We start from the raw sequence: 21,147 nt of genomic DNA on the forward strand, positions 1-21,147 counted from the left end.
GACTTCACTATCCGGCAGGGATGGGTAAGCAGACGCAAAGACCCAGCAAGGTTTTACTCTGCCTGGGCATCGGAACCAGTGGGACCCGTGCACTGTCGAAATGCTGCTTCTCAGGCCTGGTGGACGTTGAGCAGTGGCCCACATCTCTCCCTCCCTTGGCTTCTAGATGGACACTCGGGTTGTTTCCGCCTTCCGGCTGTTGTGAACAATACTGCTGTGGACCTTGGTGCGCAGGTTTTGTTTGAGCCCCTGCCTGTACTTCTTTGAGGAGCTCTGGTGGTGTAGTGGTTATTCATTTGGTCTGCGATTCCCGCGGCTGGCAGTTCGAAATTACCAGCACCTCCATGGGAGAAAGCCAGGGTTTTCTGACCGCATACAAAGTTCCTCTCAGAAAACCCCACAGGGGCAGTTCCACCCTGTCATGTAGGGTCGAAACCCACTCGATGGCAGGGAGTCAGCTTTTTTCGGTTTTTCACTTCTTTGGTGGGGGGGTTGTGTGGGACACTCCCAGGAGTAAGACTGCAGGACCACGTGGCAATTCGTGGACTCCCTGGGGGTTACAAATGAGCCAGAAGGCTCGTGGCTCAAATCCACCCACAGCTGCCCCAGACGACAGATCTGCTTCTGGGAAAATCTGCCAGGGAAAAGTCACGGGTCAGCTGTGCTCAGACAGACACGGGGCCCCCAGGAGTCAGAGTCGACTCCCCACCCCCAGACACCATGGCAGAATGAGCAGCAAACAGCTTTGTGCTTCTGTGTGAACTGGCTGAGGAACCCGGAGATTCCTTGTTCCTCGCTGTACTTTGTGCGGAAGCAAGTTGCCAGACCTTTCTTCTGTGGTGGGATGGGGGCAGGGTGGGGTCTGCACTACCAACCTCTCACTTAGTAACTACAAGTGGGGGGAGTTGTGCCCCCCCACTCCCTCCCACGGGGAGAGCGCGAGGTTTCCTTTTAAAGAGCACCACGTGTTTATCTCAGGAGGCAGAGGGGCTAGCTGGATCTCACCTGCCCTTGGCTCCTGCAGCCTCCACGCCCAGAGGACACAGGACTCTGCTGTCCCCCCGCAGGCATGGGCTCTCGGAGGCTGAACTGAAGGATGTCCTGTCCCTGGATGACGAGGTCCTGCAGGCCGTGTACCGGGACTGGACGCCACCCAGCAAGGAGCTGCTCCGTTTCCCACCCCTGCTGTGGGTGAGGCTCCGGCGAGATCTGGGCACCTGCTTGACCCGGCGGCCTGTGGACGGCTCCACGCTCCTGGACCTCACCTACAGGTAGGCTCAGTGCCACGGGGCACTGATCTCAGGACCCTCTGACCAATGTTATCCCTGGTCCAGATCCCTCCGGGGCTTCTCCTGCCCACAGAATTCGGTCCAAAAGGACCTAACATGACATTCTAGTATCTCCATATCATCAACTGGCGCACGTTAACTTTGTTTTTTTCAATTGAGATGCCAGTCACACGGTCTATAGTTCACCACGTTAAGCACACAATTCCAGGTACTTAGTCCATCCTGAAGGTGCTGCAGCAACCACCTTTATCCAGTTCCTAAACCTTCCTATCCCCCCCAAGGGAAGCCTTGTGCTTGCTAGTAGTCACCTCTCATTCCTCCAAGCTCGAGGCAAGCATTGATGTATTTTCCGACTCTATGACCTTGCCTATTTCCAAATATTGCATGTAAGTCAGCGGTTCTCAACCTGTGGGTCGCGACCCCTTTGGGCGTTCGGACGACTCTTTCACAGGGGTTGCCCTATTTATAGCAGTAGCAAAATTACAATGATGAAGCAACAATGAAAATAATATTATGGTTAGGGGGGTCAATCACCACAATCTGAGGAACTGTGTGAAAGGGCCGTGGCCTGAGGAAGGTTGAGAGCCACTGCTAAGTGGACTCATACGAGATGTGGTCTTTTGTGTGTGGCTTCTTTCACGAATCATCACGTTCTCAAGGTTCATCCACGGTGCAGCATCTCACAGAACTCCGTTCTTTTTCATGGCTGAGTAATATTCCATCGCTTGGATGAATCAACACTGAGTTTATCCACTTCTCTGGCGGTGGACATTTGGGATGTTCCCACTTTTGGATCTTGTGAGCAATGCTGCTATGGACATTAAGGAATACATTTGGAGTGCAATTGCTAGGTCATGTGGCAACTCTGTGTTTAATTTATAGAGGAGCCCCCAAACGCCTTTTTAATGTAAATGTAAGAAGATAGCAGGCTGGCTGAGTCAAAGATGCATATTACTAGTGGGCACCCTGACAGGAGCCCTTGAGGGGCGTAGTGGTCACCCATTGGGCTGCTAACTGCAAGGTCAGCAGTTAGAAACCACCGTCAGCTCTGTGAGAGAAAGACGAAGCTTTCTCTTCCTGTAAAGTGACCGTCTCAGAGGCTCACGGGATTGCTTCTACCCTGTCCCGTAGCACCGCTTGGTCGGCATCAACGCGATGGGAGGGACTCCGCGCACACTGATGTTCACAGTAGCCCAAAGGGGGAAACAACTGAAATGTCCACCCACAGATGATGGACACGCAGTCACGCTCTGGACTGTGACTCAGTCATAAAGACAAAGTCCTGATCCGCGCGACAGCACGGAGGCGTCATGAAAGCAGCCGACTCCATCACAAAAGGGCAGAAACTGTACGGTCTCCTGGATAAGAAATGACAGCAATCAGCAACTGCACAGAGACCAGAGTTTAACTCTGGTGACCGGAGTCAGAGGAGGGGCGAGGAGAGTCATTTTTCAGGAGGCCCCGTGCCTCTGTGTGTCCTGATGAGACACTTGGCAGCAATCATGCAGGATGGCCGTTGTCGTTAGATGCCGCCCAGTCAGCTCCAAACAAAACACCGGCCGCGTCCTGCTGTTGTTACTCCAGGCCATTGCTGCAGCCGCTGCGTCAGTGCAGTGCACCGAGAGTCTCCCTTTCTCCCTGACCCTGCACTTTACCAAGGATCATGGCCTTCTCCGGGGACGGGTCCCTCCTGATCCCATGTTCATAGTACGTGAGACGAAGTCTCGCCATCATCGAGTCTACGGAGCCTTGTGGATGCACTTCTTCCAAGACGGATTTTTCTTGTCTCCTGGTAGTTCGTGAGATTTTCATTATTCTTTACCGACAGCGTACTACAAACACACCGATTCCTCTGCAGCTTCCTTCTGCCTTGCCCAACTTTCACACGCATAGGAGGTGATTGAAAATCCCATGGCCTGGGTCAGGAACCCCTGAGTCCCCAAGGTAACATCCTTGCTCTTCAACACTTCAAAGAGGCCTCGCAGCAGACCTGCAGCATGCCAGGCGTCCTTTGATCTCCCGGCTGCTGCTTTCGTGAGCACGGACTGTGGACCCAAGCAGGATGCAATTCTGGTCGTCTTCGAGCCTTTCTCTCCCTTTACCAACATGTTATCTACTGGACCCATTGTGTGGGTTTGGGGTTTCGTAACTGCTCGTTATAATCCACCCTGAAGGCTGTAGGCCGGGGTCTTCATGAGCAAGGCCTTACGTCCTTCGTCTGCAGAGCGCAGGTGGTGAATGAGCTTCCCTCCAGTCCTGGTGCCAAGTTCTTCTTCCTATCAGCCATCTTCTCGTATGATTTGCTCAACATGGATAGAAGAAGTCCAGGGAAAGGAGACAGCACACACACACACACACACACACACACACACAAAACTTTCCTGGTTTTAAAACATGTGGCCTTCCCTTAGGAGCCTTGGTGGCTCAGTGGCTGTGTGCTGAACTGCTAACTGCAAGGTCAGCGGTTTGAAACCACCAGCCACTCTGCAGGAGAAAGACGAGGCTTTCCACTCCTGCCAAGAGTTAGCCTCAGAAACCCACAGGGGCCATTCTCCCCAGTCCTATGGGGTCGCTGTGAGTCAGAATCCACTCAATGGCGTCTCCTCTTCTGTTCCTAGTCAGTGTACAGGTTCTGCATAAGCACAATGAAGCGTCTGGGAACGCCCATTCTTGCAATGTTTGCCTGCCTGTCTGCATAACCAATGAAGCACAAGTAAGCGTCTAGCTGAGGTGCTCTGCTTTCAGCCGAGAGCCCTCTGACGTCAGCAGAAATACCCCGTGCATAGAACATGATGTAACATGGCTAACATGATCATGAAAATTGATGTAAATGGTACACCTCCCCCCGCCGAATGTTGAACTGACAAATGTTTGTGTTTCCGCAACAATTAATAAACAAAACGAGCACAGGGGCCTGGAAACGTCTCCAGGAAGGCCGGGGGCCACCTCTGAACTCATGGGTTTCATTTGACCGAGTCCCCTCTCTGCAGACAGCTGTCCGAGGTGGTCCGGGAGCGCTACCTGTCCGGGCCCGAGGGAGTCAAGCGGCATGGTGTCCTGGCCGACTTTTTCTCGGGGGCCTGGAGTCAGGGCACCAAGAAGCTCATCACCCTGCCTCTCCTGGGGAAGCCGCTGAACCTGGATCGCAAGGTGAGGGCAGGGATCAGGCTCACCGCCTGGCCTCACTCACCCAGCCCAGCGCTCTGTGTTGGCTTGGTGTGGCCAGCCTCCTTCCTCTCCTGCTGCTGTGGGGGTTGAGATGTCGCCTCGGCTCCTCTGTGACCCCCCTCAGCCTCGGAGCATCATCTGGAAGATGGTGAGTCACGTGTGGGGAGGATCCGGCCCTTCCTCTAACTTTTCAAGGGCGCTGATTTGGTCACAAGGTTTGGAAACAGGAACACCTGCTACTGAGTTGACGCCACCCCACGGCGACCCCCTGGGCGTCCACGTGGAGAGGTGCTCCCTCGGGTGCCAATGACTGACTTCAGAGAAGGGCGTCTCCTGGCCCCTCTTCCAAACATGCCCATGGGTAGGCTTGGGCCTCCAACTCTTTGGGGTGCAGCCACGCCCATATCCTCAACCCCCTGGCATCTTGGCGCTTTAATTAGCTAAGCTCCGCTCCCTCTGTGTCTGAGGCCAAACCGTGTCACCCGGTCCCCGCTGTCCTCTGGCACCTTCCTGTGCATCCCGGGGTGGCCCAGCGCTGCCATGGGGCTACGGCCGTGGCTCTCAGCACATCGCCAGGTCTTGCTCCCCAGGTGCCTTTGGGTGGTGGTGTTGTTGTTTTTCCCCAGTCAATCATTTTATTGGGAGCTCTTACAGATATTATAACATTCCATAATTCAATTAGACCAAGCATAATCGTACAATTGCTACCACCATCCGTTTCTAAACATTTTCTTTCTTCATGAACTCTTTGCTATCTGTTCCCGTTCATCCTCTCCCACCCTCTCCCACCCCTCAGAACCATTACGATTCTTATTATATAGCATTATAACCTTTGGGTGGTTTTGAACTGCCAACCTTTTGGTTCGAGTTGGGTCCTTGACCCAGCGACTATTAGTGTACGGTCAACACAACCCACTCAGAGAGGTTAAAGAATAAATTAAAATTTACCTTCAACTCCCCTTTCAGGAAGATCTCTCCCCTTCCCGGGTCACGCACCTCACCCTTTTCAACCACACACCCGTCCACACACTTCCTTCTAGTCTCTTTTCCCTCAGGCGCCCACGAGCTCTAGTCTGACACAGCCACCTCCTTCCCCCTTCAAACTTTCAATGGCCGCTCACATACCGCTTCCTGCAGGAAGTCTGCCAGGATTGGGAGTATTTTGTCCTGCTCTCTGCTCCTTCCACTCTGAGGCACACCCCAGACAGCAAACAAACAACTTAGTCATTTAAGTCAACACTCATCTTAGGAATCGCCCCAGACAGGACACCTTCCTGATATACGGATACATTTCAGTTACTTTTTTGTGTGAAAATAGACACAGCAAAAGATGCACCAGTTCAACCATGTCTACGTGGGGGTTCGATGACATGGGTCACGGTGTTCAAGATGAACCACCAGTCTCGCTACCTTTTATTTTAAATTTTTTGCTACCATTTCATTTGGCCGCAGTGAATGTAAACTCACGGCTCGCTCGGTGTCTCATCTACCCTTTCGAGTTGCCACGGTCAGTTCGATCCCATAGAGATAGCTTTTCAAAGGCACAGAAGCCTCAGAGCAGGAGCTCTTTATGAATTAAGCTAAACTGGTGGCTACAGAGTTGCTGTGAGTCAGCATCCACTTGATGGCAATGAGGTTTTGGAGGGGAGAGGGACAGGCATTGCTGGGTTTAAAGATGATCTTCTTTGTTGCCCCAACTAGATGGGGAGACTGAAGGCAGGGCCAGGCCTGGTTCTGTCTGGGGGCTACCTCCTCCAATAACTCCTCTTTCTGGGGATTCTTTCCTCCTCTCCAATAAATCTCCAAGCACCCAGGCCCTCTTCCACATCTGGCCACAGGCCCTGAAGCTGCAGCTTCATCCTGTCCATCGGGGACGTGGCCTGACTCCCTGCCTGATAGCCTAGCTTCAGGACCTCCAACAGGCCATTCCAAAGCACAAGGCTGATCATGCCTCCCCTTCTCTAACACCGCCCATGGCTCCCCAGTGCCCTTTGTATGAAGCGCAGCCCCCAGCCTGGTATTCAGTGACGTCCAAGATCCACCACCCGTAACCTCCCTAGTCTCATTCATCACTAAGATCCCCACCCCCCATCTTATATGGGGGTACTGCTCTTACCCCTCTGGGTCCTGACCTGGGCTAATCCCTTGGCCTGACCTGTCTGGTTTTCCAGCACCTACTCCCTGCCAGACTCCTAGACATGCTCTGAGGCCCAGCCCGATGCCCCTGCTTCAGGAAACCTCTTCTAGTCCCTGGAGAATGCTGCCCCCCTGACCCCAAGCCCCACCCTCTGCCCCAGACTGACACCGAGGGGATGTTGGGGTGGGTGGGTTCTTTTTAAAGCACCCAACGGTGCTAAGAGGCTGGCAGTTCAAACCCACCGGATGTGCTGCAGGACCACAAGGTGCCCTCCTGCTTCTGTGAAGATGTACAGCTTTAGAAACCCCGTGGGCCAGATTACGATGCATCCGAATCAACTCGAGGCCAGTGGGCTGGGTTTGGGGCCCTCTGTGTGCCATTGTGTCCCCACCCCTTGGTACCTAGCTCGGCGGTGCTTGCAGCCAGGTGAATGGAGGAGCAGGGGTCCTAGTAACTGACCTCCAGTTCCTCCCCCATCCCTGCCCCCAGGTGGCCCCTCAACCCCTCTGGTTCTCAGACTCGGTGGCAAATCTGCGAAAGCTGAAGGAGCTGCCCTTCCATCTGCTCCATGCCGGCCGCATCGAGGAGCTGAAGCAGGACGTGCTGGGTAAGGCGCCCTGTCTGGGAGCCGGGGCCAAGGGCAAATGGGAAACCAACTCCTTTCTAGAGAGCGGTTCTCCCTGGGGTGGCTTTTGTCCTCAGGGGAACTTGGTGATCTCTGGGGACATTTGAGGTCATCACCAGGGGCAGAGGGGGCCGCAGGCATCAAGTGGGTGGAGACGTGTGCTGACGTCTAGAGACATTGTGGGTTGTCACTGCTGAGGGTGGGAGTAGTGCTGATGTGGAGCGGGTCAAGACTAGAGATGCAGCCAACACCCTACAGTGTAGAGGATGGTCCCTAGGGAATGACCAGAGTCCCAAATGTCCTCAGTGCCCAGTCTGAGAGCCCCCTGGGGCAGCTGGAGGTGACCCCAGGGCCCCAGCTTGCAGGGAACGTATCCCAGGGTGGCCAGACGGCAGGCATCCAGCCCCTCTTCTTCCTTCTCCCCCAACAGGCAGCATGAGCTGGATCTCCTGCCGGGCCGTGTCCGGGGGTCTTGAGGACCTCCTGGATGACTTTGACCTGTGTGCGCCCCACGTGGACTCGCCCGAGGTTGACCTGGTCCGAGAGGCCCTGCAGCTTGCCTGCCCCGCCGTGGAGCTCCGGGGCCTGGGTGAGTGGGGCCCCTACACCCGGGGGATGGTCTGAGAAGCTGCTGGATCTGGCCCAGTCTGCTCTCTGAGCACACCTGGTTCCCACTACCCAACCCCCTCTCCTGTGGAAAGCTCTAGGTTTGCTCCGGCCGTGGACCAAGGAAACCCCAGAGCGGTGCCTGGTCCCCGCCCTGGACTCAGCCACCTTTCCCTGGAGGCCCAATAAACCAGGAATAAGTTGTCAGTGCCGACTCACAGCAACCCAGGACGAACGCCCATCCTGTCCTGTGTGGTTCCCACAGTATCCTCATGTTTGAGCTCACGGCCACCAGCCAGCCGTCACACGCACAGGTGCCCCTGTGACAGCGGGGACCCTGGTGCCTTAGGAAGTGGCTCAGCCTCTCAGCCATGACCCGGAAGGTCCATGGTTTGAGCCCAGCAGCCACTCCAGGGGAGAGGACGTGGCAGTTGGCTTTCGCTACGTTTGCCACCTTGAAAACCCGAGAGGCAGTTCTGGTCTACGCTTCAGGGATTCTATGAGTCCGAATCGCCTCAACAGAGATGAATTTAAGCATTCCGTGGCTAACCATAGGTCCATGGTCGGAGCTCCCCGCTGCTCTGCAGGGGAAGATGTGGCCGTGTCTCTCCAGTCAAGAGCATGGTCCAAAACGCCCCCGGGGCTGTGCTGGGGTGTCTCTGGGAGCAGGAATGGGGAGAAGGCAGTGGGTTGGGTTTGGTGTGTTTCAGAACAGTGAGGTCCCTCACAGACTGACGTGCTGGAGGCTGGGGTCTTCCAGGGCAGCTCTGGAAGAAAGGTCTAGAGAGCTCCTCCACCGCCCCTGCATGTCCGCCCAGTTCTGCTCGGCCACGCAGGGGTGGCCGGGACTCTGGGTCAGCTCCGCGGCTCATTACTTTTTAGTCATAGGTACATCACATGACATCATTGTTAGAGGCCAGTCCCTGGGGGGGACGTCGTGCTTGGTAAAGCAGAGGGGCAGCGAAAGAGGGAGGCCCTCGATGACATGATTGTTACCATGGCTACAACAATGGGCTCAAGCCTCACAATGGTGAGGGGGTCACGGGACCGGGTGGGGTTTCGACACCTAACAACCACATAATGACAATATGTATATTTTAATGGGCAAAACTCAAACTATATTCTAAAAATGTCCCCGAGGACAAGACAGAGGTGCTGCTGCGACTAAACAGAAGGGGACAGTGGAGCCTTCATGGTGGACTTCCCTCTGACCCTAAGGGCAGCCCAGGTTCCATTCCGGCCAGTGCGCCACACTCTCAGTCTCTGCTGCCTCCGCTGCCCACCTGCTAGCGGGCACATAGGATGTCAGAGGCGATTCCTGACTGAGACAGACTAGGAGGAAAGACCTGATTTTGCCACTGAAAATCAGCCAGTAAAACCCCCGTGAATCCCAGTTATCTGATCTGCCCCAACCCGGGACCAGGAGACACCCCATTCTGTTGTGAGCTGGGGCCGGCCCGATGGCAGCAGGTGACAACACCACTATTGACAAAATACAACAGTAATCATTGCTAAAGATAGAGCCACACGGAGAACCTAGATCCCAACTCGAAACCACCTCCCCGCCACCGAGTTGACGCCTACTCAGAGTGACCCTGTGAGTCTCCGAGACCGTGACTCCTTACAGGGGTAGACAGCTGCGTCTTTCTCCCGTGGAGCGGCTGGTGGTTTCAAACTGCTGACCTTGCGCTAGTGGGACAGTGCATAACAACTGTGCCGCCAAGACTCCTTACAACACACATCGCTTTTAAGGACAGAACAGCAATCATTCGAACAAGTGTACGGGAGTTCTTTTTCGGGGTTTCTGTCCTCTACGCGGATGTCAGCATTCATCGGTACGGTCCATTAGTCTCCGGCAGAGGCATGGGCTGGATTTGGGTCAGGGGCCGCGGTCGGAAGAGTTTCTCAGTCGCCTGGGCTGGAGGTTTCTGGTGGAAATGCCCTGTCTGCTCCTAAGTGTGACTGTAACAGAGGCGCCACAGGAGGGCAACATAACACAGAAAATGTATCATCTTGGGGTTCCGCAGACTGGAAGTCAGGGAGCTGACTTCAGGAGGAGAAGTAAATTACCCTCTGTTCACTCTGGGAGGGAAATCCTTGTCTCAGAATTTCTCGAATTCTTGATGTCCCGAGTTCCTTGGCTCCTTCCACACAGCATTGCTTTGCTCTCGTTTAGGCTGCTCTGTCACTCAGAAGTGATTTTTTTTTAGGGACACCTCTTACATGGGTCCTGCCTCCGTAATATAAAAAGGAAACCATATTTCCAAATCAGATGACACCCAAAACTGCAGGCGTCAGAAACCCCAGTCTCCTGGGAGATGCTCCCTTTGCCTCTGCCACTCTGGAATTTTGGAGAGGGAAAATGCCTGGAGCTCACATGCCTGGCTGTGGGAATCATTGTCACCGGGCCCTGGGGCCATGTCTGACCTGCCCCCTAGTCTTTCTGTGGCCTCTTCTCTCATTGGTCAGATGCCCTTCCTGCAAGGGCCTCGCCCAGTCTCCTCTGAAGCAGACACCTGCCCTTCCAACCCCTGCAGTTTATACCATTGCCTTGAGCTTTGGTCCATGGCAGTTCTTTCTTAGTACCTACATGGTACTAAGTCCGGGCCCAGATTGTGGCTTTCAGGCCCCATGCCTCCATCTGAATCCGACCTCCGCCAGTCACTGCCAGTGTGGTACTGGAAGTCTTTTAAACACCCCATCCTCTGTTTCCCCATCTGCACGATGTGAATACAGATAGACTCGGGCTGTCGGGAGGGATTATACACGTCAAGTGTCGCCACAGTGCACAGGCCTGTTACTGTCACACTGTAGCATTAATATAGTGGACACCATGGTCTGGGACGAGCCACTTCATCTGTGAACGCCAAGTCAGACCAAAGTGTGTCCTGGGTCCTGGTGCTTACTGGCTGGGCTGCTCATTGCAAGGCCAGCAGGCAAGCCGAAGGAGAAAGAAGAGGCTCTTCTGTAATGACTTACGGCCAGGGGAGGGGGAGATGAGAAGCTGATATCAAGGGCTCAAGTCGAAAGAAAATGTTTTGAGAATGATGATGGCAACATATGTACAGCATATGTGCTTGACAGAATGGATGGATGGGTGGTTTGTGATAAGAGCTTTAAGAGCCCCCAATAAAATGTTTAAATATTTTAAAAAAGAAAAAGAAGAAAGTTACAGTCCTGGAAACTCACAAAGGCAGTTCTGCTCTGTCCTGTAAGGTTGAGCGGGTTTGTATTGTTTTTGGGGGGACCCTTCCCAAGCCACCGATTGTTCACATCGCTCTCAAGCATGGGCGTGACCCTGCCTTCATTCCCACTTCAGTGGTAGGCCCCACAGAGCCCTAATTATGATTGTTGTTGTTATTTAAGCCTAAGGAGGATTCAAGCCCCTCCCATCCTTCAAGAGAGGAGATGGGAACAGAGAGAGGAACAGTCAGGGATCAGAGGCTCCCAGGGATCTTAAACCTCGCAGAGGAAGATTTCCACCCAAAACAGCATGGGCCCAACTCCTCCCTCATGGAAAGATTTAAAAGCCCCAAACCACTGCCCCTTCTTGGCAGACTCTTTGAATCTACAACCTGTGAGCACCCTCCCACCCTGCCCCTATTTCCCATCGCGGGACAGATGCCATCACCAGAGGGAACAGCTGGGCCACCACTTGCTCTCAGAACGTTCTCGAGCCCGTCCAAACCAAGATAAACTCACACCAAACCCACTGCCCCCTAGGGCAGGGCAGAACTGTGCCTGTGGGTTTCTGAGACTGTAACTGCTGATAGGTATAGAAAGCCTCGTCTTTCTCCTAAGGGGAAGTTGGTGGTTTTGAAGTCCTGACCTTGTGGTCCTCAGCTCAACACCTAGCCACTCTGCCACCACAGCTCCTGGCACAGTGAGGAAACAAGTCGGTACATAAAAACACCCCTTTGCCGTGGAGTCCACTCACACCACAGCGCTCCGGGTGCTACAGGTGGGAATGCGCCTTCGGATTTTCTTGGCTAGAATCTTTTTTGTTGTTCATTTAGGTTTAAGCTGGGCTGCATTTTAAAAATCGTTTTATTGGCATTGAATTCACATAGCACACAATTTAGTCCCTCAGTTACATTAAGAAAACTTGAGCAGTCATTGCCACAATCAATACAAGAACATTCCTTCTCTTACGGGTTCCAGCTCCTTATTTTCTCCACCTGCCCTCCCCGGCCTCCAGGAAATTCTTATTTTTCTCAATCATTTTATTGGGGGCTCGTACAACTCTTATCACAATCTATATGTACATCCATGTATCAAGCACATTTGTACAGTTGTTGCCATCATCATTCTCAAAACATTTGCTTTCTACTTGAGCCCTTGGTATCAGCTCCTCATTCTTTTTTTTTAAATCATTTTATTAGGGGTTCATACAACTTCCATCACAATCCTTACATACATCAATTGTGTAAAGCACATTTGTACATTCATTGCCCTCATCATTCTCAAAACTTTTGCTCTCCACCCAAGCCCCTGGCATCAGGTCCTCATTTTTTCCCCTCCCTCCCCGCTTCCCCCTCCCTCATGAACCCTTGATAATTTATAAATTATTATTTTGTCATATCTTGCCCTGTCCGACATCTCCCTTCTCCCACTTTTCTGTTGTATGTCCCCCTGGGAGGAGGTCACATGCAGACCCCTGAAATAGGTTCCCCCTTTCCAACCCACCCTTCCTATGCCCTCCCAGTATCGCCACTCACACCACATGTCCTGAGGGAATCATCCGCCCTGGATTCCCTGTGTTTCCAGTTCCCATCTGTACCAGTGTACATCCTCAGGTTTAGTCAGACTTGCAAGGTAGGATTCGGATCATGACAGTGGGAGGGGCTGGGGAAGAAGCATTTAGGAACTAGAGGGAAGTTGTATTTTTCATCGTTGCTACATCACACCCTGACTGTCTTGTCTCCTCCCCAAGACCCTTCTGTAAGGGGATGTCCAGTGGCCTACAAATGGGCTTTGCGTCTCCACTTCACACTCCCCTGCTCATTCACTATGGTAAGATTTTTTGTTCTGATGATGCCTGATACCTGATCCCTTGACACCTTGTGATCACACAGGCTGGTGTGTTTCTTCCATGTGGGTTTTGTTGCTTCTGAGTCAGATGGCTGCTTGTTTACCTTCAAGTCTTTAAGACCCAAGACGCTGTCTCTTTTGATAGCTGGGCACCATCAGCTTTCTTTACCACATTTAGTTGTTTACCCACTGTGTCTTCAGCAGTTGTGTCGGGAAGGTGAGCATCATAGAATGCCAATTTAATGGAAGAAAGTATTCTTGCATTGAGGGAGTACTTGAGTGGAGGCCCAATATCCTTCTGCTACTGTAATACTAAACCTATAAATATATGCACATAGATCTATTTCCCCATGCTCATATATAAACATATTTGCATATGTACATGCCTTAATCTAGACCTCTATAAATGCCCTTTACCTCCCAGCTCTTTCCTCTATTTCATTTGACTTTCCTCCTGTCCCACTATCATGCTCAGTACCCACCAGGGTTTCAGTAATTCCTCTTGGTTACATTACCCTTGATCATGCCCTACCAGGCCTCTCACACCCTCCTCACCACCGATTTGGATCACTTGTTGTTCCCTTGTCCCTGGGTTTGTTAACACCACTTCCTTTCCCCCACCTCCCCCTACCCCACCCCCAGAACTGTTGGTCCCATTGTTTTCTCCTCCAGATTGTTCATCCAGTCTATCTTATTTAGACAGACTTGTGGAGATAATAACATGCACAAAAACAAGACAGAGCACAACCAAGCAACTATACAACAACAACAAACCAATGACAAAAACAAAACAAAACACAACAAGAAAGAAAAGCTTGTAGTTAGTTCCAGGATTGTTTGTTGGCATTTAGGAGTGTTTTCCAGTCCAGTCTGTTGGGGCACCATGCCCTGGCCCCAAAGCCCACCTTGAGTATTCCCTTGGGACCTCGCTGCTCCTTTCCCTTGCTGTTCTGCTGCACCCCCTTAGTGTTTTGCCTCGGTGTGGCGGGATCTGCGATCAGGTGCAATTCCCTCACTGTGTCTCCGGTGTTGTCCCCTGTAGGGCTATGGGTCAGTGAGGGGCATCATGTCTCATAGTGGGGCCGGCCATGTGGTTCTCTCTGTCGACTGGCTGCTGTAATCAGGAACATTATCCTCACGGCCTGGTGGGCCAGGTTGTGCTCCACTCTCTTTTCCTCCCCCTTCATCTGCTCCCGTATGCTCTGATCAGATATGTCCCTCTCCCGGAGCTGTAGATTCAGTGTCGTCCTTTGATATAAATTCTTCTGAGGGGAGGGGCAGATGTCCCCTTAGTAGTTGGGGTTAGAGATGGCCCCCCAGACCTCTCCACTGGTTCTCTACTCCACTCTGGCATGTTGCATTCACATCTTGGAGAATCGGGTTGAAGTCTGGTCCCTCTTTCCTTGTGGAGACACAAACAATGTCCTCCCCTTGGATGGGTTAGTGCCCTGTGCCCCCGTAACCTTTTATTTTCTATTTTTTTCTTTCCCTACCTTCTTTTTAGTTGTCTACCATGTGTATCCCTGTATTTGGTCTGGTTCCTGCCATATTACCTGGTCCTCACCCCAGGAATATATGTATACTGTGGCTTTTTCCCTATGCCCCTTTTGCCTTAAAAAAATTTTTTTTAAACTTACCTCAGCAGCCTTTCAAGTCTTTCTATATTTAAGTCAATGTATCTTGGGGTCTGTTTTCTCTTTGTTGCTCTCTGTGTGAGGTTGTTCTATGTGGTGGTCTCTTATTTATGCTTGGTGAGTGTTGTTGTTCTGCCCATACTGGGTCGGCAAGGATCTTTTGTGCCTCTAGGTAATTCTTAATCCTCTCACTATCTCTATAGATTTACTTACCATGGGCATATACAGAAAATCAGACAGAACACAAAGAAAAAACAACAGAACAGAGGAAAACCTCGACTGCAAAGAAAGCATAACATATTTTAAAAATGAAGCAATTGTGAAAAATGACTCACAAGGTTGATCCACGGATCGAGTGTTACATTTTAACTTCATTGCATCTTCCATACTCCCCTTCCAACGCTGTCTGTCTGAGAGCAAGGCTATACTGACCCCTAGATTATGGCCAGGGGGTGCACTTGAGACTGAATCCACGTGGGGACCCTGCGTGTGGATGTGGGCGTTCGCCGTCGTTCACAGCCTTCTGCAAACGGAGTGTTCGAATGTAAGCTCTGGCACTGCTTCCTCTTTGGATTTGGATTTTATTCACGCAATGCTTGTATCACACAGGCTGCTATGCTTCTTCCATGTAGACTTACCGTATATACTCGAGTATGAGCCGACCCGAATATCAGCCGAGGCACCTGATTTTACCACAAAAATTGCATTAAAAATGTGCTGAAAAACTCGGTTTATACACGAGTATATACAGTAGCCTCACTTACATGCCTGTTTGTTTGAACACAAACCTTCAAGATCCCAGACGCCATTCTTTCTCATAGATGGGCATCCTCTGGTGTCTACACCACATTTTTATATAGCACTCATATCTCCAGGGGTCTATTTATGAGGGCAAGAATCGAGTAAGGCTATGTCATACGAACTAATTGAGCTTGGACCAGGACTAGAATGAAGTGTCAGCCCCAAATCTGCTCACAGCTCGACGGTCTGTGTGTGTCTCTGCTTCAGTTCGGAGACACTGTGACTTCATGATGCTGCTGTTAGGGGCCCCCGAGGCTGGTCCAGCTCCTAGTGACCTGCATACCGCCGGGTCCACCCCAGCCCCACATCGTTCTTATGTTTGAGCCCATGGTCGCAGCCACTGTGTCCACCCATCGTGTCCAGAGTCTTCCTCTTTTGGGATCACTGTCCCTCCACTTTACCAAGCGTGATGTCCTTCTCCAAGGACTGGTCTCTCCTGACAACATGTCCGAAGCACTTGAGACAAAGCCCTACTCTCCTTGTCTCTAACGAGCCTTCTGGCTGTACTTCTTCCAAGACAGATCTGCTTGTTCTTTTGGCAGCCCATGGTATGTTCGATATTCTTCACCCACACCACAGAAAACATGAGAGCTCATTATAAATCACCCCCTGGGGCATGAGGTGATGCTACTGGCTGTGCCATTACGTTAGCCAGAGGTCTAGAGTTGAAGCCACTGTTGAGAAAAGGAAATGACACGTGTAAAGCCCAGCTTTTCAGACCACAACACGTGATTGTTGACGTGTACAGATTAAGTGCTTAAGTGATTGGACACTATTACATGAACAATGTGTGTGTGTGTGTGGGGGGGGTTAATGCTAAGGGAAAAACTTTCAATAAACCCATTCAGAGGCAGAGCCCTGCCTACCAGACTAATACATGCCCTAAGACAGCAAGGGGCGCATTAAAGTAGTAACTATACGGTGGTCCTGGGCCACCACTCACTGGGCGTCCTCAAAGCGAGAGGTCGGATACACTCTTTACAGAGGAGACCGCCAGGCCTTTCTTTCATAGCACCACCGGGGGAGGCCAGATCTCGAGGTCAAGGCGGGTGAAGGGAGACAACAGACAGTGTAAGACCCGAAATAACAACAGTAATATGCAATTGATCAAGGATTCACAAGGGTGGGAGGGGAATAAGAGGCGCTGATACCAAGGGCTCAAGGAGAAAGAAATTGTTTGGGAAATGTTGATGGCAACATATGCACAAGTGTGCTTCATACTATTGAATGATGGATTGTCATAAGATCTGAAGAGCCCCACAATTAAATGATTAATTAAAAAAACCAAAAAACCTTTCGGTGAGTCGTCCAAAGTAAACTGTACCACCCAGAGACCTCCAACAAACATGTCAACTGACAGACAGAGGTGAAAACAACATTTTAAAGCAAGACATGATCGGTATTCCCAAAATGTCCATTTCCATAAAGAGTCCCAGTCTTGGAAACCCATAGGGACAGTTCTACCCTGCCTAACAGGGTCACCATGAGCTAGACTCGGCTCCATGGCAGTGAGCTTGGTTTTGGAGAGTCCTGGGACCGTCACCCATCTGTCCACACGCCACCCTGCAGTGGACGAGGTGTTGCTGTCATGAAATAAATACTCAACCTGTGCCACCAGGTTATGGATGGAATTGTGTTGTCAATCTGACTCCCATACCTGTGATTATAATACATTTGGGAATGGTTTTTATTTTTATTTTTGATAAGATCATTTACTGGGGGCTCTTACAACTCGTTACAATCCATACATCAATTGGATCCGACGTATTAGTACATATATTCCATCGTTCTTTTCTAGACATTTACTTTCCATTGAACCCTTGGGATCAGCCCCTCTTTCCCCCTCCCTCCCCCTTCCCGCGCTCATGGCCTCGACAGATTATAGCTTGCGATGGTTTTTATTTTTATGTGAATGAAGCAGTAGTAGTGTAGGCTATGGTTTGTTGTTTTAAGATCATTGTATTGGGTGCTCTTGTAGCTCGTATAACAATCCGTATATTAATTGTATCAAGCATATTTGTACTTATGTTGCCATCATTATTTTCTAGACAGTTACATTCTATTTGAGCCCTTTTTATCAGCTCCTCTTTTCTCCCCTCCCACCCTCGTGACCCCTTGATAAATTATAAATTATTATTATTTTCATATCTTACTTTGACCACTATCTCCCTCCGCCTCTCCCCAGTTTCTCCCTGTTCCTCTCCCCATCTCCCCCCTATGCTCCTGGTATCACTACTCCCATTTCTGTTCCCGTGGGGCTTATCTGACCTGGATTCCAAGTGTCCTGAGCTCTTATCTGTACCTGTGCACATGCTGCGGTTTAGCCCACAGTGAAAGTAAAAGTTGCTCTATGAACGAAAAAACTCCAGAGTCCTTAACCCTCCGATCTAAATATTGGTCTGTGTGGCTTTCCAAAAGGAGGGAACATTAAAAGAGAGATGGTTAATTAATTAATTAATTAAAAATAAATGAGAGATGGTAAGCATGAAAAGACAGTCTTTATGTGGTGTAAGACTGCAGCAGCGCTGTGGGTAGCGTGTGTTGGGAAGACATTGGCAGGAACCGGTCTCAGTCTGGGTAAGGAGAGAGCCCGGGCGAGTTTCTAGAGTTTGCTCGCTGTGAGGAGGCGGGTGGGAGGGAGGTAGGACTGGAAGTAAAGGGAGGGGAAGAGCAGACAGGCAGGTGTGGGGAGGAGCACAGCACATTCAGGGATTGCAGAGTCAGAGGAAGCCTCAAGGAACCAGAGGAACATTGTGTGGTTCATCAGGGCTACACTTGACCTTGGTTGTCACATCCCTTCTTTGCGACCCTTCTGTGAGGAGATGTCCCATTGTCTACAGATGGACTTTACATCTCTGCTCCAACCCCTCCTCGTTCTCAACAATATGATATTTTTGTTTGTTTTGGGTCTTCTGATGCCTGTTACCAGATCCCACCAACACCTCATGATCACACAGGCTGGTGTGCTTCTTCCATGTGGGCTTGCTGCTTCTCTGCTAGATGGCCGCTTGTTTGACTTCAAGCCTTTAAAAGCTCAGATGCTATATCTTCTGATAGCCGGGCACAGTCAGCTTTCTTCTTTACTTGTGCACCCATTTTGTCTTCAGCGATCTTGTCGGGAGGGTGAGCATCACAGAATGCCAGGTTGTTAGAACAAAGTGTTCTTGCATCGAGGGAGGGCTTGAACAGAGGCCCAAAGTCCATCCACTTCCTCAATGTATTTCCATATAAATATATGTACACATGCCAAGAGCCTCTATTTTTATGAATTAATGTATTTACACAAGTGCACACCTATGTTTATACCTCTGTCCATAGCTTTGCTTCCTAGATCGTTCCTCTGTTTCCTTTTAACTTCCTTCCTCCTTTCCCACCATCACGCTTGCCCTTCTTCTGCCTCTTAGTCATTCCTCTCAGCTAGCTTGCTGTGGTTCCAACACCCCCAGGAGCTCGACGTCCTCCTCGGTGTTGATTGTAATTCCCAGTTGTTCCCCTGTCTACGGTGTTGTTTGCTCACCACTCCCTTCTCCCGCCTCCTTCTCCCCCAAGTCCCTCCAGAATCTTCAGTCCTGTTGCTTTCTCCTTGGGCTTGCTTCCCATGCTTATCTTATATAAGTAGGCAAACCAACAATAACGGAGATAATACAAAAAGAAATAAAATAATTGAAAAAATAGAAAACTATACATATGTAAAGAAAATAATAACTAGGGAAAAAACGGAAAAAGCATAGATAATTCCAGGTCTGTCCGCTGACCTTCATGACTATCTCTCCACTGGTCCTGGGCACCGCCCCTCCGAGACTGAGGTCTATTTTGGGGGGCTCTTCGGGGGCTAAGCCGAGGTAGGGTATGTTTTTTGAAATATAAAAGTGAGCATGCAAGTGAGCTAGCAGAGATGGGAGAAGAGAGATATCAAACCACGTGAAGGTCACTCAGGAGCAGAAGCCCCAACAGTAAGGGGACCAGACGTCCTGCTTTTGGCAGGACCGTCCGGATTTTATCCCGCGGCATTTTTTGAAAAGTCCTGAGTTTTGGAAAGAATGCACGACAAGCTAGGGTGTATGGTTTTTGGCTGCCATGTGGCTATTTCACCAGGATATGAGTTTTATCAATGGTGTCCCGCTTTACCAATGTTAAAATCTGGTCACCTTAAAGGACAAGGGCCTTCCTCGGAAGCCAACGGAGAAAGAAAGCTTTCTGCCCAGCCGGCACCCTGGATGTGAACGGCTAAGCCCCTTCCTGTGAGAAAAGCAACACTGTATGTTTGTTAAAGCCCCTTGCTGGAGGTAGGGCAGCACCAGATAACGAAGACCGCTAAATGCTCGCTCAGTCACCTGCAGAGGACAGGTGTCAGCAGAGCTTCCGGAATAAGACAGACCAGGAAGAAAGGCCTGGTGGTCAACTGCCAAAGATCACCACCGAATCACACGAGAACGTTTCCCTGGCCGGTGCTTTGCACATGCCAACAGGAGGATCCAGGAGCTGGAGGCGGGTGGGGCGGGGGGGGGCATCGTATCTGGTGAAGGAGAGAGCCGGGGAGGGCAGAGGAGACCCTGGGTGAGCTGAATGGACACAATAGCCACCATGATAGAGTCAGACGTGACACCGACTGTCAGTGCCAGTCAGGCCCGCCTGGGCCGCATTGTGTGCTGTTGAACCCCAGGTTGCTCTCGCAGCAGAGCCGCCCCCCCCCCCCCGCCCAACAGCAGTCCAGGAACCGGTGGGTGTTGCCTTCGATGGCCGACGGTGTGATTCAGTTTAGAATCATTCGATTCTGGCTTATCCTAGGGCATCCACATGGGGTCCTAAATGCAAGTACCTGTATCCTTATGAGAGAGAGGCGGACGGAGAGTTGAGACAGATGGGAGAGCAGACAGGCACGCCGAGGAGATTGAGACACAGGCACAGCCCGGGAACACCGGGAGCCGCTAGACGCTATAAGGAAAAGAAACAGACTCCCCACTAGAGCCTTGGGAATTGATATTCCAGATTTCTAGGCACCAGAGCTGTGAAAGGGCAAGTAGCGTTGTTTCCAGCCACTGAGGCTGTTTGGCGACAGCAGCCTTGGAAAGCTGATCCCCTGGAACTGACCAGCGCTCGGAGGCCCTCTGTCTTGGTTTCTGCTCGGGCTGCTACCCACACACGCGCGTGAAATACGCTTCTGATGACTTTGCCAAACAGAAATGCCTCCCCTCGTATTTTCGGAGGCTCAGAGCCCACATTCAGGGTGGCACCTCCAGGAGAGAGCGTTCTTTCTGTCCGCTCTGGGGAGGGGGTCCTTGTTTCCGTTCAACATCGGGAGGCCCGGTGCCCCTGGATGACCTCCTGTAGCCCAGCATCAGCCTTCCGCTGGGTCTAGGAGGTTCTTAGCTCAGGGGCCCCAGCTCCAAAGGATGCATTCTACGTCCGGTTCTTTTTCTTGGTGGTCGTCAGGCTCCTCCTGCTCTCTGCTCCCCTTGTCTCTCTTGTAAGAGAGCACAGGATGCTGGCCACGCCCCAGGAAAGCATCTCTTACTTTGGGTCAGAGATGTGGCCTGATAGGAGGGTCGCACCCCTCCCTCATCCCCTTACCACAAGCCTGGTATATCTGGGGGCCCCAGGAGCCTAGCCGAGGGTCAGAGGAAGAGATCGGAGAGAACCCAGGAACTCGACCTGATGTCCTTTTTAAAACGGTGCTACTTTCCCACAGAGTTAGTCTCGGGAAAATAGCCTTAATCAAGCCAATGACTTAACCATTTGTCCTTGCTTACCTTGGCACAATGTGGCTGTAGGAGCAAGATTAGCAACAACCTCTTAAGTCAACGATTCCTTTATCAGACTTTCACTGAATCCGGAGGAGGCGGCAGTTCTGGTACT

The 21,147-nt window shown here is 51.3% G+C and overlaps 1 protein-coding gene across 1 annotated transcript in view; it reads left to right on the plus strand.

Moving 5' to 3' along the window:
- NWD1 (NACHT and WD repeat domain containing 1) overlaps positions 1-21,147 on the plus strand; it is a 75,285-nt gene that overhangs the window by 25,503 nt on the left and 28,635 nt on the right. The window contains 4 exon segments of the mRNA XM_075537763.1: positions 1,068-1,271; positions 4,280-4,439; positions 7,084-7,201; positions 7,650-7,808. Of these exon segments, the coding sequence (XP_075393878.1) occupies positions 1,068-1,271; positions 4,280-4,439; positions 7,084-7,201; positions 7,650-7,808 (641 nt within the window).

The sequence above is a fragment of the Tenrec ecaudatus genome, chromosome 1 (assembly GCF_050624435.1).
Source record: "Tenrec ecaudatus isolate mTenEca1 chromosome 1, mTenEca1.hap1, whole genome shotgun sequence".
NCBI classification, from domain to species: Eukaryota; Metazoa; Chordata; class Mammalia; order Afrosoricida; family Tenrecidae; genus Tenrec; species Tenrec ecaudatus.